The sequence below is a fragment of the Perca flavescens genome, chromosome 9 (assembly GCF_004354835.1).
Source record: "Perca flavescens isolate YP-PL-M2 chromosome 9, PFLA_1.0, whole genome shotgun sequence".
Classification (NCBI taxonomy): Eukaryota; Metazoa; Chordata; class Actinopteri; order Perciformes; family Percidae; genus Perca; species Perca flavescens.
The window spans coordinates 368,291-395,000 of NC_041339.1; the positions used below are offsets into that span (position 1 = coordinate 368,291).

At 42.0% G+C, this 26,710-nt stretch overlaps 1 protein-coding gene across 2 annotated transcripts in view; it reads left to right on the forward strand.

The window, feature by feature from the left end:
* ryk (receptor like tyrosine kinase) overlaps nucleotides 1-26,440 on the forward strand; it is a 54,352-nt gene extending 27,912 nt beyond the window's left edge. Inside the window, exons 5-16 of one of the 2 annotated variants that reach the window (XM_028588257.1) lie at nucleotides 736-798; nucleotides 1,458-1,590; nucleotides 5,165-5,265; nucleotides 6,802-6,885; nucleotides 8,875-9,000; nucleotides 11,832-11,918; nucleotides 12,779-12,848; nucleotides 13,659-13,791; nucleotides 16,750-16,859; nucleotides 17,000-17,159; nucleotides 18,520-18,656; nucleotides 25,275-26,440. In XM_028588257.1, the coding sequence (XP_028444058.1) occupies nucleotides 736-798; nucleotides 1,458-1,590; nucleotides 5,165-5,265; nucleotides 6,802-6,885; nucleotides 8,875-9,000; nucleotides 11,832-11,918; nucleotides 12,779-12,848; nucleotides 13,659-13,791; nucleotides 16,750-16,859; nucleotides 17,000-17,159; nucleotides 18,520-18,656; nucleotides 25,275-25,386 (1,316 nt within the window). In that variant the 3' untranslated portion in view covers nucleotides 25,387-26,440. The remainder of the gene's footprint in view (nucleotides 1-735; nucleotides 799-1,457; nucleotides 1,591-5,164; nucleotides 5,266-6,801; nucleotides 6,886-8,874; nucleotides 9,001-11,831; nucleotides 11,919-12,778; nucleotides 12,849-13,658; nucleotides 13,792-16,749; nucleotides 16,860-16,999; nucleotides 17,160-18,519; nucleotides 18,657-25,274) is intronic. The other variant, XM_028588258.1, reaches the window with a different exon arrangement.
* Nucleotides 26,441-26,710: the final 270 nt, after the last annotated feature.

Genomic DNA, 26,710 nt, shown 5'->3' on the forward strand with positions numbered 1-26,710 from the left:
TAGTCCCTACTTGTGAGGTTGTCCTTTCCTGTCAACTAGGAACTATCAGAGTGAGGAATACTGGATCTTGTTGATTAGCAAAACACAAGTTTACCCTATTGCTTTTTTGTATTATCTATAAATATAATGAATAAGGTCCATTAGAACACGGTGATGGAAGTTTGTTTAATGTTATAGACATTTCAATGACATTTTGAAATGTAATTGGTCTTTCATCTATTCTATTTAATGAGAGGGAGATAGATTTGAAACTACAGAAGCAGAAAAAGAATCCACACTACTTTGGAGACTGCCATTTAGCCTTTTAGTGGTTTTAATTTCCTTTTTAAGGCTTCTTTTTTTTCTTTCAACACGGATTAAAACACCACAGACAAGCATCTTTAAATGACATATACCACATTTACAGTGTTGTTATGTTGTATACAAAAATGACATCTCACACTTAGCTGTTGTTTTTTAATGTGGCATCAGTCAGATTTATCTTTGGACTTTATTAGATGAGGTGGAAAAACACGGCTCTTTATTTTCTGGGTGCATGTGATCACAAATGACTGACAGTGAAAACTTATTTCAGCCTTTGTCAAGGGAATTTTTAGTTTCATAAAGTAGATAAGCTTTGTTTTTAGTTTTTTATTTCAGCATTACATACTGCACTGAGTATTGGAAATGTGTGAATTCCATTCAGCTGTAAATTTCAGTTGATCTAATACTCTTTCCTTCTTCCTCTGTCAACAGGAATAGATTCTGAACCAAAGACTCCCATTCCCCACAACAATACCACTCTTCCACGGCCTGACTGTAAGTAATCTTACCTCCACATCATGCTCTACTTATCCCTCTGTAGCATCTCTGTTTATTGTCTGTCATAGGTGGCATCAGTCTGATAAGACGCTGGCTAAATTAGTACTGAGAAGTCTTTCAGTATAGCAGTGCACATTAGTCAAACTTTCCATAACCAAAGCCTATGATTCAGAGCCTAAAAAGAAGAACTCATTCCCATTGAAGTGCAGTTTGTCACCCCCACCTATTGGAGTGGCTGTCCTCTTCCAGTGGGATTTATGCAGACTCTTTGTGAGCCCACTGCCCCAGTAACAAAGTGCCATTAGTGGGTTCTCTCCCTTCTGCTTGGGTAGGCCCAAGGAACCTGGGGCCCTCAGAGGCTTTTAGAGGAGATGAGAAAAGCTCTCAGAAACTAAATCCTGGGCACAGTCTCTACCATTAACCCTAAGTGCACTTAGAGGCTCTCTCTCTTTCTCTCTCTCTCTCTCTCTCTCTCTCTTTCTCTCCCTCTCTCTCTCTCTCTCTCTCTCTCTCTCTCTCTCTCTCTCTCTCTCTCTCTCTCGCTCATATATATCTGACCTCATATTTATGCTCTGCTTCTTTCATAATAGCAATAGCATTTTGTGTGCTCCTTTGCTGTCTCTGATTGTGAATATGTGGCTTGTTTTCATCACTAGATGATCCCCCCACCACCTCCACACAGGTATTCTACATAAGTGTCAGCGTCTGCTGCATTGTCATCTTCCTCGTGGCCATCATCCTGGCCATCCTGCACCTGCACAGCATGAAGAGAGTGGAGATGGAGGACAGGTTTGTTTCTTTGTTTGTCCCTGTTCCAAACAGACCATAGTCTTTATGTGTCAGCTAAGCAAAGTACACTCATTACACTGAAGCTGATGAAAACCAGCACACAGACCAGCAGATTTACAGCCTTGTATCTGTCACCTGTGGAAGTTATGTTAGTATTTTCTTCAGGATGCTTGCTGCTCAAAGACCAACAAAAATAGGTCATCCCCATAGAAAGGAGTTGAAACCTGCACTTAAGTTTTCCCGTTGTTTAAGATCCTGTAATCTCCACTCCAGATAGCTGTAGGCAGCTACGCAGGTTATCAGATATCAATGTGAAATGAAATCAGCACATCCTCCTCTTGCTATTAATTTGATGAGGTTAGCCATTGGGACAGTGCTGTACAAAGATTGTTTTCTTATATGCCATGGAAATCTTTCTAATGTGGTATTTTAAATGTAGTTGCTGGAATGTTGTTTTGCCACAGTGGCTTGATTTGATCACATGTTGTACAAGAATATGTTGTTGGTCTGTCAACTTTAGAGCCTTCTTTTCTAAAATCACTCAGGTTTCTGATAAGCATTAGGTCAAGGTTCTTTTTTTTTTCTTCTTTTTTTAAGAGCTGAGCAGTTTAGTTGACTAATCGATTACCCGTGTATTGACAGAAAATTATTATATTATTATATTTATATATTATTATATATTATAACTATTTTGATAATCGTTTAAGTACGTTTTTAAGCAAAATGCTCAAAATTCACTGGTTTCAACTTTTTTTTTTGTTATATTAAACTGAATATCTTTGGGTTCAGGACTTAATTGTGGTCAGCTTTTTTTGTATTTTCAGACATTTTATGGACTAAACGATTTATTGAGAAAATAATTGTCTAAAGTCCATCCATCCATCTTCGTCCGCTTATCCGGTGTCGGGTCGCGGGGGGAGCAGCTCCAGCAGGGGACCCCAAACTTCCCTTTCCCGAGCAACATTAACCAGCTCCGACTGGGGATCCCGAGCGTTCCCCAGGCCAGGTTGGAGATATAATCCCTCCACCTAGTCCTGGGTCTTCCCGAGGCCTCCTCCCAGCTGGACGTGCCTGGAACACCTCCCTAGGGGGCGCCCAGGGGCATCCTTACCAGATGCCCGAACCACCTCAACTGGCTCCTTTCGACGCAAAGGAGCAGCGGCTCTACTCCGAGTTCCTCACGGATGACTGAGCTTCTCACCCTATCTCTAAGGGAGACGCCAGCCACCCTCCTGAGGAAACCCATTTCGCCGCTTGTACCCTGGATCTCGTTCTTTCGGTCATGACCCAGCCTTCATGACCATAGGTGAGGGTAGGAACGAAAAACTGACCGGTAGATCGAGAGCTTTGCCTTCTGGCTCAGCTCTCTTTTCGTCACAACGGTGCGATAGATTGAATGCAATACCGCACCCGCTGCGCCGATTCTCCGACCAATCTCCCGCTCCATTGTCCCCTCACTCGCGAACAAAACCCCAAGGTACTTGAACTCCTTCACTTGGGGTAAGGACTCATTCCCTACCTGGAGAAGGCATTCCATCGGTTTCCTGCTGAGAACCATGGCCTCCGATTTAGAGGTGCTGATCCTCATCCCAACCGCTTCACACTCGGTTGCGAACCGATCCAGTGAGTGCTGAAGGTCGCAGGCCGATGATGCCATCAGGACCACATCATCTGCAAAGAGCAGCGATGAGATCCCCAGCCCACCAAACTGCAACCCCTCCCCACCCCGACTCGCCTCGATATCCTGTCCATAAATATTACAAACAGGATTGGTGACAAAGCGCAGCCCTGGCGGAGGCCAACCCTCACCTGAAACGAGTCCGACTTACTACGAGAACCCGGACACAGCTCTCACTTTGGTCATACAGAGATTGGATGGCCCTGAGTAGAGACCCCCTCACCCCATACTCCCGCAGCACCTCCCACAGTATCTCCCGGGGGACCCGGTCATACGCCTTCTCCAAATCCACAAAACACATGTAGACCGGTTGGGCATACTCCCAGGCTCCCTCCAGGATCCTTGCGAGAGTGAAGAGCTGGTCCGTTGTTCCACGACCAGGACGGAATCCGCATTGTTCCTCCTCAACCCGAGGTTCGACTATCGGCCGAACCCTCCTTTCCAGCACCTTGGAGTAGACTTTACCAGGGAGGCTGAGAAGTGTGATACCCCTGTAATTGGCACACACCCTCTGGTCCCCCTTTTTAAAAACGGGAACCACCACCCCAGTCTGCCACTCCTTTGGCACCGTCCCAGACTTCCACGCAATGTTGAAGAGGCGTGTCAACCAGGACAGCCCCTCCACACCCAGAGCCTTGAGCATTTCTGGACGGATCTCATCAATCCCGGGGCTTTGCCACTGTGTAGTTGTTTGACTACATCAGTGACTTCCGCCTGGGAAATCGGCGACAATCCCCGTTATCCTCCAGCTCTGCCTCTAACATAGAGGGCGTATTAGTCGGATTCAGGAGTTCCTCAAAGTGCTCCCTCCACCGCCCTATTACCTCCTCAGTGGAGGTCAACAGTGTCCCATCCTTACTGTACACAGCTTGGATGGTTCCCCGCCCCCCCCCTCCTGAGGTGGCGAACAGTTTTCCAGAAACACTTTGGTGCCGACCGAAAGTCCTTCTCCATGTCTTCTCCAAACTTCTCCCACACCCGCTGCTTTGCCTCTTTCACGGCAGAGGCTGCAGCCCTTCGGCCCCTTCGGTACCCTGCAACTGCCTCCGGAGTCCTCCGAGATAACATATCCCGGAAGGACTCCTTCTTCAGTCGGACGGCTTCCCTGACCACTGGTGTCCACCACGGTGTTCATGGGTTACCGCCCCTTGAGGCACCTAAGATCCTAAGACCACAGCTCCTCGCCGCAGCTTCAGCAATGGAAACTTTGAACATTGTCCACTCGGGTTCAATGCCCCCAGCCTCCACAGGGATGCACGAAAAGCTCCGCCGGAGGTGTGAGTTGAAAGTCTGTCGGACAGGGGCCTCCTCCAGACGTTCCCAATTTACCCGCACTACACGTTTGGGCTTACCAGGTCTGTCCAGAGTCTTCCCCCACACTTTGTCTAAAGTATTTAGCCTTAATATTTAGTAGGGGTGACCCCAAATATTCAATGCTTGGATCGAAGGAGCCTGATTCGACTGCCAATCTCAAAGTCGAATCTTCGCAAAGACCATGATCCTTACTCAGAAATTCTTGCTAATCTACTATACATCCGGACATTTCTCGTGTACAAAAAATCCACAAACTATGCACTTGAAACGCTCTTAATGCTCAATTTGACCTCCTACTTAGTATGAATACTTAGTAAGTATGTAATTCCATACACAGCCTAATTGTTTACATAGTTGATTGCTTTTGATTGGACAGTGATGTCAGATTACCAAGATCTTTTCTGGTTAAGATGTTCAGTTCAAATAGTGCAACCCCATTTAGTAAATCATTGGTTTTAAACTAGCTTGTAGTTACTGAGAACTTAGGAAGGACTTAACACACAAACGTAGTTATGGATTTAGCAATTGCTGGTGCAACTTAATCCTGGTGCCTCTTAATAACTAATCCCTGTTGTCTTTCAGTGTGAGTGACAGTGGAAGCTCACAGGGCCTGTCTCAGCCGTCCACCCAGACCACACAGTACCTGAGGGCTGACACTCCAAACAACGCAGCCCCAGTCACCAGTAAGAGATTTAATTCCCTCTCACCACAACATTACTCAAAGCAAGTCAATCAGTAACAAGATGCAACATCACGTCATCTTTCATTTTAAAAACATCAGAATATTTTTGTGGAGATAATTACACGTACAAGATGGCACCTCAAAGTGCTCAAGTACATTCAGTCGGATCTCTCTTCTCTTTTCACACTGGCATCTGCAAACATGCATGCTTTTCCAAATGCAATTATCGACTGAATGACCTTATTAGCTTAACTTGTATCATAAGATTGTAATGAAGAACAGAGTTTCTGTAGTGATGTTCTCTGTCTTTTTGTTACTACTACCCTTGTGACCCATTACTGTTTGAGCAATGTGTAAATGTACTGTACTTAATGTGTGCTCTGTGTCCGGCCAACTGATCAGCAGTTCGAGAAGTACAGGCAGTCTTTTATGTTGAAATAGATGTAAATATAGAGCATGGTGGGAAACCGACAAACAGGACCAAAGTTATAGTAAGAGCTAACCATTATACTCACCTACCTACCTCAGAACCGTATTAGAATTTACTCACTTTTTTCTCCTCATTTAATCTGTTACCGAAGTGGATTATATAGTAAATGAATGTTGACTCTAACACATTTCCTCCAGTAGAGTTCTGTTAGTTATTGTTGTTGGTGGTAGAGGGCTCTTTTCCTTCTCTCACAGGCTCTGATAGTCTGTTTATCTTGTTCCTCTAACTGACCACATTACACCTTGTACCTATGCCATATTGTAAACCAATTTCAGACTGGCCTGTTCTTGCCTGTTATATGCCAACAATAAACAGATTTTAATAGTTTTAGTGATTATTAGCCATCCTTGTACACAACACCATCAACGTTAATTTACAAACGGAAGGAATTGTCAAAGAGTTTTCTAAAACCGTAATGGCAGAAACAGGTTTTTCCTAAATGCTCATGTCATAACATCCCATGCAAAGAAACCCGTACTGACAGTGATTTGTCAGTGTGATCCATGAGTGATTCTCCTCCCCATACAGGCAACTACATATGGAGTGATATATCTGTGGGGAGAATCAAACAATTGACTGTATTTACCTCACGTAATAGTGATCTCATTGGAACATTGATCTTTATGGTTCATTTTGAAAAACACTAAAAAAGCTCATCAGCTATTGTTATATTATATATTGTCAGTGTGTGATCCTTCATTGCCCTCTTGTGGATACAAACCTACATCTCACCTCCTGTGCATATTGTTCGACCCACTTGCCCGTTCCTTATGTCTTATGCTTTGCTGAATGTGATTATTTTCACCATCCACCCTTTTTTTTGTATTCAACTCCTGATGGGAAGGTTTACTCAACTTGCAACATGCCTGGTTTGATTCATGTTTTGTGAATGAGCTGAACATGTACAACTACAGTATACATCCATCTATTCTATACATTCATTCATTCATTCAGGTCATGTTGTAATTTGAGTGAGTTATCCATTAAATCACTTCTTTCTCACTCTCTCCCACCCTCCACTCCCTCCTCCTATACTCTTGTCATCAGACAATCACCCTGGTTCTGCACCCATTCTCCAGCTTGCTGCCTCCTCCTTCCAAAACCCTGGTGTTCCCCCTCATGAAACCAAAAGTAAGTTCCAGTAAAGCCTCAGAGACGACTTAGGACTCAGACATATAATACTATTTTGTCATCATGTGCACGTAATAACACTAACAATTTAGGCAGGGCAAGGCAAGGCAGCTTTATTTATATAGCACATTTCAGCAACAGGGCAATTCAAAGTGCTTTACATAGAACATGAAAGAGCAGTTAATTTAGCCATGTTTTGTCCATAGTTTTCTGTATTGCATTTCTGTACCCTGATGACCTGCTTCTAGTAGGAGCGTTATGAGCACTACAGTGAAAGTACATCCATTATAGAAAGGCTTCCCTTCCTCCTGGTGGCTGGTCCAAGCCACTGCATCTCACCTGCTTTGTACTAAAAGAAATTGTCACTTTTGTTTGGAAGCTTGTTGTGCTTTGCTGTAAGTTACACAGATACTAAGCTAAGATATTAAGCATTTCAAATTAATGAAATTAGATACTTCAGGCAGTATCCAGACTGAACAGAAACATTGCTTTTTTTAACGTGGTGGACACTATTGACCCACAATGCACTGCACAAAGAAAATGGAAGAGCGGCTCACAGCTGGGAAAGAAATATCAAACTAATTTTGGTAAAACAATTAGTTTGATATTACAAAACAGAAAAAAAAAAAAAAAAAAACATTTTTGGAACACATGTACATAATGTAATCTGAAAACTGCTGCCCTGGTTAAAAAAACCAATGCAACTGATCTCAGCTGGTATTCTGTCTGGAATAGAGTGGAATGGAAATTTCGAAGTGACCCCAAACTTTTGACCGGTAGTGTATATCAGAGTGTGTGCACAGTTATTATGTAGTATGGATTAGGGAATTCTTTGGATCACTGTTCATGGTTTCTGGCTATTAAACTGACTACTTCAGGCTAACAATGCATTTTTCGACTGGAAACAATGTTTTTGCTAGAAAGTATTAGCTTAAATAGCTTAAATATATAAATCAAATGCTATATACTATATTATATTGTCTCCCATATGTGCAGAACTGTATTCATTTTTATTCAGTGTTGAAAATAAATTTGTTTGACCTTTAGGGGGCAGCATTGACCTGTACTTTGTTACAACTCACAGTAGTATGTACACTTTATACAGGTTGCATGCTACAGCAAAGATTTATACTTTTAATCAAAGTACCTTACAACTTTTTTTGTTGCAGTGTTTGCATTTTGCATCTTTGAATCCTGATGGGATCTGTTTTTGATATTTATTTTAATTAAAGCCTTAGCTTGACCACTCTGCTTTATTCTCAAATCAAGCTCACAACTCTTCTATATAAGTATCAGATGTAGGTCACAAGAATAAGAAAAAGAAGAAGCTGTTTTCTCCTGACTGCCATTGCCATTGCAACCTTTTCTGTGAATTTTCCATTGTCTCCATTCATCCACTGCTTTCTCTACTGTCTGTCTAAGCAACTGTGCACTGTTCAGCCTGGCCGAGTCCTGAGTACCGGTGAGCTGCAAGCACAGAAGGCTAGAACGTGTTATCTCTCATCACTGACATGTTGTGTACACATGAAGTGTGTTGATATAAAGGGGTCAAGTTTACGCTGTTTGTTCATCTGTGGTGTGTGTGTGTGTATTTTTCTTGTAAATCCAAACTCACTCCTTCCACCGTAAGCTAGCAGCTAATGACAGCAAGAACATAGGGAGGTTATGTAATGGAAATGCTGTAATACAGGACTTTGCATGAGGTTGCTTTGATGCAACGTGCAGGGTACTGTACATGTCTTACTGACTGTTTCTTGTAATTGCTGGAATTCACAGAATTCAATTGAGGATTCTGTGTGTTTTATAAGTAAGCTTTCTGTGAGTAAGACATTTTTCTCTGTCAAAGTAACACAAAACAGAAGTTCCCCAGGTTGTTTTCCATGTTAATCAGGGCTAAAAGGCCTGTCAATCCCTTTGTACGTATTTTGTTTATATTAAGATCAGCCAGGTGTGCATTTAAAGCCAGTCTGTGTTTTTCCATTCCCACAGGTTACCCATCTCTCCGCATTGAGAAGAATGACCTGAGGAGTGTTACTCTAATGGAGGCCAAAGCTAAAGTTAAAGACATTGCCATCTCAAGGGAGAGAGTCACATTACGGGATGTCTTGCATGAAGGTATTTGTCTTAATTGTTTCTCTCTCATTCTAATGCTTTCTTTCTTCTAAAGAAGCTCCCACTTTTGTATTCTTCAGACATCCCCATTATCCTCCTTGTGTTAAGTGTCTGATGAAGAAGGAGACAGTGACCTATGGCATGAATGCTGCTTTTATCCTGCAACATACTGTATGAGCATGCCTCATCAGATTAGTGTCAGTAAAACGTTGCCTCAAACCTAAAATAGCAAAAGTTTGTTCTTGCTGAGGCATATTACATATTGACAGAAAGCCTAAGACAGTGACGTTTCTAAATCTCTTTCTTTGGCTTTGGTTAGATCAACATAACTGTTTGGGCTTTAGTTTGGCTCGATGACACGCTGGATGCTTTTGGAGACAATTCAGCATCGTAATGTAGTAATGGAACTGAACAAGACTGTACTTCACTTTCTGGAGATTTGCCCACACTGGGGTTTGGTGTGCTGTGTGCATGATGTAATAGTTACCCAAGGGTGACTACAACACAATGGAAGTGAAAAGTGTGGGTGTTCTGTTTTCAAATGCCACTCAAACCATAAACCATCAGAGGGCCTCTGATGGTTTATGGTCATTGTTTCTGTCTAGAAATTGAATGATAACATGGGCGGTACTCTTTGTTCAAATAATTCTTTTGCTATTTTAAAATGTTACCATTTACCATACAAAAGCTGTAACTGAACCCCTTCAATATTTTTTCGCTAATCCCATGGCTCAAGGAATGGAAATGTCAATTAGTTGGCCCACCACTTTGGTCTAGACTGAAAAATGTCAAGAACTACTGGATGGACATTAATGTTCCCCTCAGGATGAATTGTAATAACTGTGGTGATCCTCTGACTTTTTATCTACTTCCACCAGGAGGTCAAATTTTTAATTATTATTAATACTTAAGTTTATGACCAAATACCTGCAAAACACCCTCAGCTGTACTTTGTGTTTAGTGCCTTAGCCTTGCAGAGCAATGGAAGGCATGCACCGGAGGGAAGGCACGCACCATTCATCTTAACACACTGCCCACACAAAGATGACACCGAGCTGGATTGAAATTGCAAAAGCATCCCTTTAAGATTATTGGTCTTGCTATTTATGTGCAATCTACTTTCATTAGGGGTCCAAGCCCAAAGGGGCCGAGGCCCTATTGAAACCGCTCAGCTTTTTATTGTTATTCTACTGTAAATGAAAGTGATACTGCACAATACGCCCTAAAGTTATGTAGATACAATTTCTATTAGGAGGTATAGAATGGTGCATGTACATCAGACACCAAAAATGAAACATATCCACTGAAACATATCCACCAGCAGGTGGTGTTATAATCAAGATGAGAACGTTTTGACCAGTAACTCCCACACCGTACATAGCACATTCAAAATGTGAACATTCACGCATGATATAGGCCACGCCCATTTCCGCCTATAATATTTTTTGCAAAATCACAATAAATGTAAAACCTACTTTTCCGAACTCCTCCGATCTGCACGAAAAGTTGCATGTAGAATTTGTTGACTCTCATGATTAAAAGTTATCAAGCAGCACGATTGGCCATGGGTTCAATTCCAACCTGCGGTCCTTTGCTGCATGTCATTCCCCCCCTCTCTCCCCTTTCCTGTCTTCAGCTGTCCTTTCTAATAAAGGCCTAAAAATGCCCAAAACTTATCTTAAAAAAATACTAATAATAAGTAGGCACTGCAGAGTTCAATTCCCGTGTCTTGGCAACATTTACCTTGATTAACACGAAACTCGACTCAGTAGAATCCCCATGCTACAATGAGGCTGTGTGCAAAATGTGACGCCAATCTGCCACTAGGTAGCGCTTTTGTTGCCAAATCATTAAATATGCTACAATTATTTTTCCAAACTACTCTGCTCTCATCCTACATCATTCATCACGTCGGTGGGCATACGGGTCCGACATGCATCGCCTCCACGGGCCGCTGGGTGTGATTTGTATCACCTCCTATCAAGTCCTGTTTCAATCAAGACCTACTCTGATGTAAATATCAATGCTTGGTAATGCTGGTAGCAATAACTATATTATCAGCATAATCTACAGCTATCTGCAAGTAAACACACTGGCACATATATGTACTTGTTGTGTATCTATCTGACTTCCTGTCTTAACTTGATGTATGTGGATAGCTCGCCAGTGCAGTCTGACGTACACATACAGCAGGTCCTACGTACAAAAACATAAGAGATAATGTCTAAGAAATGTCAAATACAAAACATACAAGGCCATGCCTCAGAGTTGGTTGAACTCTGCATTGGATTCTGTTTTTGGGAGCCAGCAGGTCCAGACAGGCTTGATGGAGAAGGTAGGGGCGGGGAGACAGTTAAACACTAACCCTGTTGTTATGCTCAGTCTCTACTGTTGAAACACAAGGCATGGTTAGCTTTAGGGCTCAGATTTTTCTTCTAAGTTTATGTTGATGGTTTATGTTCTTAAATGGCATTTTACCTCTGTAAAGTCCTGGAGCAATTGGGTGACAGTTTAGACAAAGGAGATGATGAACATGTTCACTTGGCCTTTTCACGTCGTATGTATTTTTGAATCGTTTTAAGTGATGAAAGGTCCTCTTAGCTCCAATCAATGTCTCTTATTTTGGCTCATGTCAGTGAGACAAGAGCCAAAGCTGCCTAATCCCTTTAAGAGACAAAGCATGTTAAGAAGAAATCTGGCCACCTCTGTCCACAGATCAGCCAGGCATGGCGACCTGAGAGTGAGGTGACATTTTGATCTTTGAATGTGGTGCCTCTGGCTGTGTTTCTCATGCCCTTTTCCTCAAATAAAAACATGTGGTTGGTCTTTGACAGGCACGTTTGGCCGCATCTTCCACGGTGTGCTCCTGGATGAAAAGGACCCCAGTAAGGAAAAGCTGGTCTTTGTGAAGACAGTGAAAGGTATTTTCTCAGTCCCATCTCTAATGCACAATGTTGTCAAAGAAATGAATGTCAAGTCAATTGTGTTCTCTCATATTAATGTGCAACTCCCTATGAGTTTTCTAAGAAGTGTGTTGGTTGGGAAAGCGATCACTGAAATGCCATAACATGATTGTAATGCCAAAGACATAAGACAAATGATGCAGGTTGTTGGATGGAAACGTACCTATCCAGTAAACAGGCAAACAGATTTGACAGTTAATTAATTACTCATGCTGCAGGGTTTGCACGCCAGTGAAAATATTCCTTTATGTAGGACGTTCAGGTTCTTTGTTAGCAGCATGTGTCCGCTTTCTCTGCCAGTTGCCTTCTGACCTCTCCATTCTCTCATGTTTACTCAGGGAGGGGTGGATAACATTCAGTGAACAATATCCCAATGCCAGTCTTGGCTTTGTTACACTCTTTACTTCCTTCTCATGCATCTTTTGGGAAAAGAACAATACTGCTTCCATAAGTACCAGACGATGGCAAAGCTGCATACACAGATTAAAAACTGGACCTCAGTAAGCTTGGCACAAGTCACTTTTCCTATGAAGAAATCTGTGCAGTGAAACAAATACAAATGAAACCCTTAATGGGGTCGGAGAGTACGGACATTGTATCGTTAACATTTCAACATGTCCACTTTTGTACTGCGCAGGTCACTCTTGTTCTGCCACTTTGCTTTTTTAAAAATCTTATTTTGTGGGGCGCCGTGGTAGCTCACCTGGTTGAGTGTGCGCCCCGTGTTCTAAGGCTCAGTCCTTACCGCAGCGGCCCAGGTTTGATTACAGCCCTTTGCTGCCCAAAAGTCTGATTTTGTGTCTGATACAATTGTTCAGATCATGCGTCTGAGGTGCAGGTGACCATGATGTTGACTGAAAGTTGCAAGCTTCGTGGACTTCATCATAGGTGAGTGGAAGCGAACACAAATCACAGGTTTTTTAATATTTTTTTTGTGCGGCATTTGCCTGTTTGTTAAAACATCTAAATATCAAACATTTAAAGAATAGAATTACATTTAATGCCAAAACACCACATAACCCCAATGTGGTATGCATCTTAGACCAACATCACTGTTGTCCACTTCTGCACCAGTTGCAGATCTTACTCCTAACCCGACACTGTATTCCGTCACAGCGGTTACTGTGGTCGTCTTTTAAATGTCTCGATTTTTTGAATGCTGATGAAAGAACACCACATGTTTACACAGAGCACAGACTGTAACATCGTCTGTGGAGGGAACAAAACCTGTTTTCTGACATTAATGTAACACCCACAAATTGCTCGCTAGCTTGTTCTGGTGTGACTTCTATAAAACAATCATTTATTTTGATTAAAAATATATATACTGTATATATTTCAGTTTTGATAGTATGGTCATACCCTGTATGCATTGAACATAGTTAAAGATTACAGTAGCGTTAATTTCTCTAATTATGCGTCAAATTTATCAGGAATCTTGGTGTTTTAACTTTCTGTTCAAAAGATTGTCGTCATGTTGGTCCACTCCTTCCTCTTTTTGAGGTCAGCAAATTGATACTTGCTGAGACTTCCTCTTCCAGAGTTTGGCAATGGTTTGGATGAGCCCCCGCTAACGTACTTCATCTTCCAAGAATCCCTTTGACGTGCAGCTAACTTCCACACATGTACATTAAGAGTATGTACAGCTGTGTTAGACGCTGTTCCTGTTCCTCAGTTGGTCTTTCTCTCCACTCTCAGAAATCTGTTACCCATAAGCCACGTGTGTACGGAGGACGGAGAGAAGCCCATGGTGCTGTTGCCTTTTATGGCTTGGGGGAATCTTAAGCTGTTCCTGCGGCAATGCAAGCTAGCCGAGGCTAACAACCCACAGGTAAGGCTTCAACTCGGCACACATTTGGCGGATCAAAAAACTTGAGTCACTTATTAAACCATTAAGATAAATGCCTCAATGTAAGCCATGTAGGCCTTGCACTGAGACATTTATTAAGCTATTAAAATTAATCCCCCATAAAAATAAAAAATAAAACCATTTGATTCTATCTAAGAGTTGAGCCTGAAAGAATGTTTTGTGTGTTTGCAGCAGTCAACACAAAGTAACACCTACCAGTAACTACTGTTCACACTGTTATTAGGACTGTTGATATAGCCATGAAGCTGGTGCTAAAGGCAGAGCTTTTTATGCGCTATGTGAAGACAATCAGGCTTTTGTACAGGTTAACCCCAGGGAGTCTTTGATGTGCCTGGCAACGCCACAGCACAGATCCAACCAATCAATCAGCTGCAAAATACACATGTAGCAAACAATTTGCATTCACAAGTTGAAGCTTGCCATCCATTTGCATTAATCAAAACCACTTTGTAATGTTTCAGGTAACACATCAGCACCTTCGTTCTCAGCAATCTCATTATGTACTTCTGGCAGTTGTAGGAGACAAAGACATAGTTATTAAATTGTGCTGTTGCAATAATCATCGGGCTATAAATCAGAATTGTATCCGTAGAGGGGAGCTAAAGCTCTGAGGGAAGCACAATACTACAGTGTGGCATTCATTGTGAAAGTGAACATCTGGTTTTGAAGGTAGAACATTGAATTTTGTGTTGACCTTTTGCACAGTCATCATCATCATTTCTTCACTGACAACAGTTAAAGTTGCTCTGCATGGTGGATACACAGAGCCTGACGGAGTTGTTTGGTACCAGCTACAACACACATCTCGGTTTTCCTGGAATTGCTGACTTGAAATGTTCTTACCCTTGTTCACTGGTTGCCAAGACTTTGTTTTCCTGTGTTGTGGGAATAATTAATTTAGGTTGTATCACACTGTCCACTGCCAGATAAGGTTAAACAGCCCGAGAATTACCGGTGTTGTGTGTGTGTCTGAGCCAGAGATCGTGTAGTTGACTGAATTAGATTGGATACAAAAATAAAACATAATACACAAAAAATATAAAAACAATATACACATTAGTAAGGGTTACTGTTACTGTCAGGAACTCTCTTAAAGGCAAGGTTGTCTTACATTATACATTATAGGAGCTGCCTCAATTTTTCACCAGTCAGGAGTCTTTTCTCAGACACACCTACTGGCCAAGCCATTGTCTTCAAGCCCTCTTTTGTAGTCCCAAGCACAAAACAAGTCCATAATATCAGACTCTCGCTCAAACCTTTGCGTCCAGATTGGTTTTTCCTCTGTTGCATACAAAGTTGTATTAATACTGCCATTTTACATTTCACACTAATGTCATCTGTAGCTTTTGTACAATAAACCAATAAATAAGGGCTGTCCACACCAAGAAAGATAACCATAACTATAACTATGTGAGCATCCATTCTCCTGAACAATAATGTTCTTTTAAAGTGTTGCAAGCACACACTGCAACTTCCAGCTGATAATAATACATTGATAGAGCAGACGTTGCAACGTAAGATTACAGGAATGGGTGCGAACTCTAGCTCACCCAGTAGAGTGTGCACCCCATGTAGGCTGAGTCCTTGGCAGCAGCCAGTGGTTCAAATCTGACCTGCAGCCCTTTGATGCATGTCCTACCCCCTCTATCTCCCCCCTTTCCTTTCTTCAAACTGTCCTGTCAATTAAAGGCCATAAAAGCCCAACAACAACAAAAACACAAACAAACAAAAAATGACATGAATGTCTGTAGTAATAGTCTTATATTTATTATATTTGTGAATTCAGGTACATTCTATGAACCAAAAAGGCAGTTCCTAGGAACACCGTCACCCCTGCCTTTTCCAGGCAACAGGGGGCACAGAGCTGGTCAGATCTGTGCAGAGTACCAAAACAAAAAACACTGGCACATCACCGACGGTTTGATAAGAACATCTGAAACAAAAGATTCAATCTCAGTGGTTTCTGTGACATGAGAAATACTTTCAAAGTGCACATTTTTAGAAATGCAAACATAAACCGAGCTACCTAAAGGATAGTAGCTGTACCGAGTGGCTGAGCCACCTGTGTGAAACAAACTCACATCTCTCCACAGTGTCATCTGCTGTGCCATGGTGTAGATTCAGATGGATGGTGATTGGCTGTCAGTGTTTCTGTCATTCATAAAATTGCTCTGAAAATGATCCCAACAGTATTATTGTCGTTATAGTTGTGGTTTGGAATCTATTTGCATTACAACGTTATAAAACTATATATTTATTGTTATTGGTATGGGCCCTTAGGAACCTTTTGCGAGTATAGAGCCATGCTAGCAGCTCTGTGAGGCTATACTTAAGCACAGCGGGGTTTTGAGCTAAATGCTGTTGTTAAGTAGGTGTAATGTTTACCATGTACACACACTCAGTATAGCATTTTAGCAAAAAGTTTAGCAGATTAGTATGCTTACCTATGTTAGTGAAAGTACTTGATCCTGGTGCTACAGGAAAAGTTAAAGGATCAACAAAGTTGTTACTGACATTTAACTCAAAACCAAAAATGTCAACCTCATCGTGGCCCTAGAGGAAAAGTTGTGGGGTCATCTTTTTGGTACAGTGGATATTTGTACCAGGTCATGGCAATCCATCAAATAGTTTTCATGATATTTTACTAAAAGGCAAATGTGTCAACCTGCTGATGGTGCCAGAGGACGGACAGGCTGACATTGCCATCCCTAGAGCCATGCCTGTGGCTAAAAACATAAGTTCTTTCATTTTAAGACCCATCTTTGAACCATAGTTGATTGTGTTGTTCTTCAAAGGAAATATGAACAATTTGACGCGTCAGCTGTGGTCTCCTGTCCCCACTCGCTCCCTTTTTTTTTTTTTTTTCCTGTCTCTGCTTCTCAACTGCACATTGTCTCCCTCTCCCTAATCTCCTTTCAGGCGATCTCTCAGCAAGACTTGGTTTACATGGCCATCCAGATTGCATGTGGAATGAGCTACCTGGCTCGCAGGGAGGTCATACACAAAGACCTTGCTGCCAGGAACTGCGTGTAAGTGTCCCTGACCGTGCTCAAAGCTGCCATCATTTGCCCTCAGTTCTTCACTGTAGCTTTTCAGATTTCAACCCTTTTGGTTTGGAATTTAATTACAAAAAAATATGTTTTCCTCTCTTGCCCCCCCACTCCAACAGCATTGACGACAACATGCAGGTGAAGATTACAGATAATGCCCTTGCCCGAGACCTATTTCCCATGGACTACCACTGTCTGGGGGATAATGAGAACAGGCCAGTCCGCTGGATGGCCCTGGAAAGCTTGCTCAACAACGACTTCTCTAGTGCGAGTGATGTGGTAAGAACTGTAATAACAGATGTACATTATATTACCATACATAGCATATTTAATATTTATGGACAGTGTATTCCCCATAAAAAAAACCTTTCCTGTCTCTTAAGGGTTTTTTAAACTTCAAAGTTCTCAGGCGACATGATACAGAGAGATTGTTGCAGGAAATGGCACCAATTGTATCCAAGCCACTTGGTCAAGGTATCAAGGGGAAGGGAGGGAGAGTGTTGAGCACCATGTCTCTGGTCCTCTTTCCTGTCCCAGGATTGCAGAGCAGGCACGGCGAAGACAGTCGGGAAGCTCAACAGATCGTTCGTGACACAGCTCAGACACCAGCCAGACATGCCCCCACCCCTCTACATTCCTCTTATGGTCACACAGCTTCATAGTAATCACCCCCTTCCCCTCCCCCTCCTGTACACTTACAGTTAACAGAGGGCTGGCATTACCAACCAGCTAAGCTTTAGGGGAAGTCCATACAAGTACCGGGAGCTGTGTAGCATCATAAGAGCACCACACATGCAGGTGTGACGCACATAAACGCTCCATACCCTTATGTCAGTGGTTGTGCACATTAAATATCAAGCTGGACAGGATGAGAAAGTGACTATTGGCATGTTTAGGCTTTGTTGGGAATGTTGGCAGTGGCTTGGGCACTGATTTGGGAACAGGATGGATTACTGTACATCCCGTTTTTTCCTCTGAGGAGCCCTCCCATCCCTGAGCCCTGAATCACTCCCTTCACTTCCTTTAAGGTCTCGGTGTTGTGATATACTAACGCAATAGAAACCTGCTCTTTTAAGGGATCATTTATTCTATTCTGTTCATAAGTCACTGTCAGGTTAGCAATAGCTGCCCAGTTTTATTTTAGATAAGGACTAGCTTGACTCCCAAAATTCCAACTAACAAGTGTAGGGTCAACACCTACTAGAAGCTGTGTGACCTAAGACATGGGTTAATAAGAGTAACACGAATCTCCTTGTAGGTCAGCGTGAAGGGTCAGCACAACAACACATGCAGGGCAGCGCCCTCGCTGCCACGGGTCCTTAAACCCTCAGTCTCCCAAAACATAACCGCCACCCTACTGTTTACTTTCAATCTCTTAACAAAACCTTCCAGCAATGATTTATATTCCACATCAATTTTTCAACATTATTTCCTTGCATTGTTCCTGTGGCACAGTTTTGTATTTAAATGCAAGTTGGCACCACAGCCTTTCCGCCCACTGAATAGAAATGGTGGTTATGTTTATCCTGTATGATGATAACACATTAAAGACAACAGCTTGTGATGATAATGTTTAAAAAATGTTGTAAATGAATGCTCAGTACTGGCCTCAGTGTTGATCACGTGCGTGTTTTCACAGTGGGCCTTCGGAGTGACGCTTTGGGAACTGATGACTCTGGGTCAAACCCCCTACGTCGATATCGACCCCTTTGAGATGTCAGCCTACCTGAAGGATGGCTACAGAATAGCACAACCAATCAACTGTCCAGATGAACTGTACGTTGATTTACGGAGCGCACACACACACACACACACAAACACACACACAGATACAAACACAAATACTACATTTACCATTTAGATTTGAAATGGCTAAAAAGCTTTGGTGCTTTTCAACGGCGAATATTTGAAGCTTTGGTGGCGGTGGCTGTGGAAACCAACATTTCCTGAGCGCACCTGAAGGCAGCTTTATTTCATGGAAAAGAGAAAGTAAAAGGCGACGTGGAGAGAGATGAAGCGGGACACAGTCAGCTGTTGTTACACAAAGTCCTGGGAACTTCACTGCATGGCTTTCCTTTTTACCTTCATAGTGTTTCCAACTTTTTTACGGTAACGTTACGGAAATCGCATGTCAAGTCTGATAGCCGGTTTAACGTTACGCTACGTTAGGTTATGTTACATGATTGTCCACAGCAGGTTGACAACGGGTTGCTTTTCTCCAAAAGTTGAATCAGACTTAACTTTTTGCTGCAGGCATTCAAAACAAACGGAAAAGGGTATTTCGCGGTCTGTCTGACCATTGACGACAGACAGTGTGTGTGAATGCTCAGCCAGCCGTTGCCTTGGCATTATGCACGGCCACACTATCTTTACCTTCATCAAGTCGCCTGAAAACGGCAGCAGGCTGCTGCACTATACCCGTACAGACTTCTACAAACGAGGGACTGCTTGGCTGAGATGGACGACATAGGGCTGCATAAATTAGCCAGTGGCTAGCAGACATTTAGCAATCAGCTTAATCTCATCAAAACACCACAGTGAATTTCAGCCATAGAACAAATATTTAGATCCATTCCTACTCAGGTGGAATATATGTCACCCTGTCCTCTGAGATATTCTGATGAAAATCTTTCACTTTTTCACATTCCACAGAAAATTGATTCGTTAAATTAGACAGGAATGAAAGTAGTCGTTAGTTGCAGTCATAATCAGATATACAGGCAAACAGGCAATAAAAAACTAGAAATAATAATATAAAAGAAAGTAATCAAGGATCAACAAAAACAAATCAGAAGGATTCACTTGGAGTCACTTATTATACCATTACAAGGTATATGAAAACAAATACACAAACATAAATATCCTTAAAGGTCCCATGGCATGGTGCTCTTTGGATGCTTTTATATAGACCTTAGTGGTCCCCTAATACTGTATCTGAAGTCTCTTTTATATAGACCTTAGTGGTCCTCTAATACTGTATCTGAAGTCTCTTTTATATAGACCTTAGTGGTCCCCTAATACTGTATCTGAAGTCTCTTTTATATAGACCTTAGTGGTCCTCTAATACTGTATCTGAAGTCTTTTATATAGACCTTAGTGGTCCCCTAATACTGTATCTGAAGTCTCTTTTATATAGACCTTAGTGGTCCTCTAATACTGTATCTGAAGTCTCTTTTATATAGACCTTAGTGGTCCCCTAATACTGTATCTGAAGTCTCTTTTATATAGACCTTAGTGGTCCTCTAATACTGTATCTGAAGTCTCTTTTATATAGTGGTCCTCTAATATTGTATCTGAAGTCTCTTTTATATAGACCTTAGTGGTCCCCTAATACTGTATCTGAAGTCTCTTTTATATAAACCTTAGTGGTCCCCTAATACTGTATCTGAAGTCTCTTTTATATAGACCTTAGTGGTCCCCTAATAGTGTATCTGAAGTCTTTTATATAGACCTTAGTGGTCCCCTAATACTGTATCTGAAGTCTCTTTTATATAGACCTTAGTGGTCCCCTAATACTGTATCTGAAGTCTCTTTTATATAGACCTTAGTGGTCCCCTAATACTGTATCTGAAGTCTCTTTTATATAGACCTTAGTGGTCCCCTAATACTGTATCTGAAGTCTCTTTTATATAGACCTTAGTGGTCCCCTAATACTGTATCTGAAGTCTCTTTCCCAAAATTCAGCCTTAGTGCAGAATTCCAGCCACTAGAGCCAGTCCCACAATGAGCTTTCCTTAGGATGTGCCATTTCTGTGTCTGTAGCTATTGAGGAGGAGAGAGGGGGGGCAAGGTGGGGGGGTGGGGGTGTGGCCTTGACCAACTGCCACTTTGCTCATTTGAAAGCCATGATGTCTCTCTCTCTCTCTCTCTCTCTCTCTCTCTCTCTCTCTCTCTCTCTCTCTCTCTCTCTCTCTCTCTCATGGGTGGGCCAAATTCTCTGGGCGGGCAAAGCAGAGAAAGGGGAGGTAACCTTTCCTATTATGACCTCATAAGGAGAAGATTCCTGATTGGTCCATCTGAGCTTTCATTTTCTCAAAGGCAGAGCACTTCTGGACATTTCTGGGTTTTTGGGCACTGGGTGTGCAGCCCTCAGCCACAGGGTGTGATGGCTGGACTCTATAAAAACGTAGTGTCCAGGTGCCAGATTGTAAGCATGCATCCAAATGCCTTTAAGGAATAAAAGTATACAATACCTTCTATACAATACCTTCTAAAATTTCAACCACACGAAAGACTCTAAAAACACTGACAGCTAGATCTGCCTGCCTCCTAATTACGGAGTTGTTTCTATTATTTATTAAATGTACTATTACGTAATCCTCTATCAATCCTCCAATCCTAAACAATGCTCACCTGCAGCCTAATACGACTTACTATTGCAGCACATGTTCTCGTGCATGACAATTAAAATAATTGACAGGGCTATCATTTGGCCTTTACAGGGGATTGTGCAGACAGCTGACTAGTTTTTACTTGTCTAACACTTGTCTATCCTTATCATCACTGTAAACACAATGTACGTTTGTAGACCTCTGCAGTGAAGCATGTTATTGCAAACTTTCACCAGATGAAGTGTGCCGACACCTTGTGTGTGTGAAATATGGGAGCTGAATCAAACAGAATATTCAGCAGCTACCAGCTACAGCGTTGGTAAATGTTAGGCTTATCAACATCCTGCAACTGCCAAGAAGAAAGAGCCGCCAGGGGCCATAGGCGTCATTCTCCCACCACCACGTTAGTGTTTACAGGCCATTTCCTCAACCAGGCTGTCACCTTTTCACTGCTGGCTGATAACAGGGTTTCTCCTGACGCAGAGCAGGGCTGCAGTGGTGGACCACCTGGGGGGGGAAGGAGGGGGGGGGGGGTTAATTAGTGATGCATGGAACTCAGTGAGAGTTCAAGGTTTGGATGGTCTTACCAAAATCCATAGAGTTGTGTGTATTCTGAACGCTGACAGCCTTAACTTTTTAAAGAAAGTATTATCTTTTTTTAATTACAAATAATTTGGACATTTTTTGCATTTATACAGTAGAAATACATTTCATTTTTATGATTTATGCACACATTTAAACTAACAACTCGGGAGACATGGTTCAAAATGAAGTCCATATTTCATTTTCATTATATATGCTCCCTTTTGGTCATATCATTTGTAGGCGTGCCTTTTCCTTCTGCCTTCATGCTGACGATACACAGCTACGCGTCCCACTAAAGCCTTAAAACCTCACTAGTGTGTCTGGATGTCTGCTAACTCTTCAATTAAATTTCAATAAAATGTTTTTTTATTATTTAGGGTCCAAACCCAAGTCTGCAAGAACCGGCGGTAGCAATAGCTACGCCGTTCGCACAGCAGGGCTGTGGAACCCTATTGTTTTTTTCTAAGCATTATTATTCTTCTTCTCCGCCTAAAACTCCGACTGCAGCCTAAACCGTACATAGTGGGGAAATGCCATTTTCAAGACTGGTCCAAAACCCCGCAAGGACCTCAGTCGCAAAAATGGACCCATTTCCACCACTAGGTGGCGCTATAGCAGAAAAAACGCGTTTGGCCCCATAACTCCCACACCGTACACCCGACATTCAAAAACAATACATCAACGCGTTCCCTGGATCCAACTGAATCACGTGATATAGGCCACGCCCATTTCCGCCTGGACTTTTATGCCTGAAAAATCGCGATATATGAAAAACCTACTTTTTCGAACTCCTCCTAGACTGTGCGACCGATATGCACGAAACTTGGAACGTAGCATCCCCAGACTGGCCTGACTAAAAGTTATGGAAAGAATTGTTATAGTATAAAAATTGCGCATATTACGCACAAACAAATTTGTGTAGCTAACTATGAAAACACCAACTTTGGCATATCTTAGACAAAATAAATGCTATCAACGCCAAACTTTAGATCATTCTTTGCTATGACCCTTGGGAGGTACTCCATGAGTTTTACGAAAATTGGTCACTAGGGGGCGCTACAAGAACCAAAAGTTTATATCTCATGAACGGCTCATCCGATTTATACGAAATTTGATGAGTACCATCTGTGGCCAATCCTGAGGCCAACCCTAGAATGGAGTACCGAGGGGTCAAAGTGGGCCTGGCCTATGGGACCCAATGCGACCAAACTCTAGATTCACCACTTACACTAATGTGAACAACTTTAAATTTACAGGGTAGATGGACAATGGGCCGTGGATCACACCTACCAAAAATTACACATGTGGACCACTAGGTGGCGCTATAATGGTTTTTTGTCATTAACTCCCACAATACACATCACACATTAGAAATTCTTACATCCACGTGTTCCTTGAATCAAGCTGAATTGCCTGATATAGGCCCCGCCCATTTTCGCGCAAACGTTTTTTCGCAGTATCGCGCAACGTGCAAAACCAACTTTTTCAAACTCGTCCTAGGCCGTGCGACCGATCTGCACGAAACCTGGTAGTTAGCATCTCCAGATGGACCTGACAAAAAGTTATGGAAATCATTTTGCTACATTAAAGTATACCAATTTGACAACCAAACAAATTGTCCTAGCTAGCTACCACACACGTATCATATCATATCTCGGTTAAATTTAAAGTTATCACCAACTGACTTGAGATCCTTGTTCAACATTCCATTACGATACTGTGTACCAAATTTGGCGAAGATCGGCCTTTAGGGGGCGCTATAAGCAACATTTATTTGTTTTCACGCCAATTTTCTCAATGCATTTCAATGGGAAATTTGCAATTGCAATATCTCTGCCACAGTAAAAGCAATCAACCAAATTTGGCAAAGATCGGCCATTAGTGGGCGCTATAATCAACATAAAAGTGTTTTGCCCTGTTAATCAATGTTAATGGAATATTTGCAATGGGAATGTATCAAAGACCTTGCAGCTCACACTTACAATATTTACTGATGTTTACCTCCTACCGTTACGTTTTGGTTTTCGCTTTCGCGTGCTCCCCTGGTGTTAAATACAATAAACAAACTTCTTAACCCACCTGACAAAGTTTCTACAACCTTCACAGTGGACAAATATTACTCTTTTCTCCCACTTTTTCAATCCAAAATCAACACCATTCATACACCCTGATACCGTGCAATTAAACATTGCAGTTGGTGATAAGTGGAGAGTGTCAAAGTGTGATTGGTTATGTCTGTGGCATTGATTCTTAATTTCCCACAAAGTTGATCGCGGTCACGTGTCAGTTAAACTTCTCATCTCCAATCCTATCTGTATTTGTGAGAAGTGGCTCTGTCCTGAGTTGAAAGCCTACTTTACGGCTTTATTATTGAGTTAATAGCTGCGTGTGCTCGTGTCGGCCGCTGTCCATTTCCTAAGGTTCTGAAATGCAAACAACTTTTGACTACTTTATTTTTTTTAAACGACGTGCGCCTGTGAGCACCTTCGGAGGAAAACATCAATCGGCGCCGACGACACCATTTACAACAACCTGACCACCTCCCCTGCTCTTTCTAACACCACACCTGCCTCCCCCCCTCCACCCTCTCAGTCACTCTCTCATTTCTCTCTGCTGTCCCCTGTGGTCAGGGAGGTTAAGAAGTTTGTTTATGGTAGAGAATTGTTAAAGCTACTCTGTATATGCATGGAGAGGCACCGTTAACCACTACATTTGCAACGGCAGAGTACCCCAGACCTCGTGCATCAAACCTCTCGATATTCACCAACGTTTCTCCCCCCTACGTAATGCATCGGGTCCCGCATTGGCACAGCTTCACTGGTCATCAGGGGCGACTGGCGCGGCTCCCCGGGGCGTCGCGGACGACTGGCATCGGAGGCGAATGGCATCGGAGGCTTGGGCCCCGTTCATAACTGCTTGCAGTTCTAGTTATTATTGCTTTTTCTGTCACCAAACCTGTATTTTAGTGCTTTCAGAGCTTCAGAAACACCAGTTCCATCATACTGTATATGCTTTGGGCCCACTTCTCTTTATTTTGACAGCTCCAAAATGTTCTTTTGCACCCACCAAAAAAACCCTGTGCTGGAAAATCCTGACTAGTGTTTAATGTCCACCAAGACCTCAGGGAATAGTCACCTGAAATCTGTTAAATAACTGAATATAGTTTCCTTTTAAATACAATGGTGGTGAGGTGATGGCTTCATTTTCCAAAATATTAGAGGTTTCATTCAGGGGAATGCATTGAATATAATACTGTATGTCACTCATTAATATCAGTCTGTGTCAGGACAATATAACATGTACCATTTTAATTCCAATGCCCTGAGTTAGATATTTGTTGCATGTCACCCTCCCCCTCTCTCCCACTGCATCCTGTCTTACACACACACACACAAAACGCCCAACATTACCCTGAAAGTACTCGTGGACAGACATTTGATTTGACCAAAAACAACCTGTAATCTCCTTTGTGTTGCAGGTTTGCAGTGATGGCGTGTTGTTGGGCCCTGGACCCAGAGGAGAGGCCCAAGTTTCAGCAGCTTGTTCAGTGTCTCACAGAGTTCCACGCAGCGTTGGGCGCTTACGTGTGAAAACAAGTTTCTCATTTTACCAAGAACAGCAACACTAAAGGCTGCTGGACACTATTCATAAGGAATACATGAAAATGTGCCTTATCAGATGAAAGAGCAAACTGAAGGCTGAGGATTTTATTTTGTACAAATCTTTTGGAGTTTTTATATAGTTGAATTACCTTTTTACAGCATAGCCAAGTAAAAGGATTCTTTGTTGAATATTGTTTCATAAGCTTTGAAAGCGTCTAGAAATGGCAATTATTGTGCTCTTTCCGTGCATTCCCAGACATTTTTGTGTCATCGGACAAATATTTTAAAGATTTGCGCCTCTGAAAAGCTGGTTTTAAAGACAGTATTTTCTACAGTTGTGTAAGTTAGTGAAGCAGTGAACATTTTAGATGTGCTGTGGATGAGAAAAACTGTACAGCAGAATGATGTAGGTACCAAAGTAGACTAAAGGGCTTCATTTGTATATGCAACCATACTCTGAAACCTGCTGCTTCACTCTGCTGCGGTGAGCTTGGTACTAGAGGCCTCTTGTTGGTGAGATGATTTCTTAACAAATGGTACACGCTTACCTCTGGATGACACTAGAAACTCTGCCACAGATGAGTTTTCTTTTCTTTGTGGATCAGACGTATGGACGACGCCAGAGCTTGTACAAGGTCAGCATCGCAAAGCTACATATATGATCTTGATTTTTAAACAACATCCAGAGTGAGTTTTGGATTCTCATTATTTGAATGCCACCACCTTCTTCCTCATTTGTACATTTTTATTTCCACTATTCCAACCTCCAAACAGAATGATCATTATGTGTCTATTTTATAAGCTTGATTGTTCTGCGTCAGAACACAGCTCTTCACAGGAGTTTGGACTGATTTCTGTGAGTAACTAGAACACTAATAATCACTGTGAACACACAAAACTGCCTACCAGCTTGGTCTAATCTTATTCCTACACCTTTAACAAACCTTTGTGATGTGTCTTTATGGTCACTGCATGTTGAATTAAGGTTTTAAACTGCTTCCCGATTTCATATCCACAAATTAAATGGGATTTTTTAAATATAGAATGTGTACTTTATTTATTTTCACATCAAAAGCATGCAGTGTCTCAGTATTGCTCTCTGGCTCAGAACTTCAAACCATAGCTCTTGTCATTGTTTTAGGGAGAAAACCTGATGCCACATTATGATGATGATGTCACATTATTGTTTGTTTTCTATCACAAAAGCTGCAGTTGAAACGGAGTGTTTTGGTCCAAGAATGTTTTTTCTCTTCTGTTTAGCCAAATTAGTAAAGCTTCAACTATTAATACCCAAGTAGTCTCGCGTTGCCAG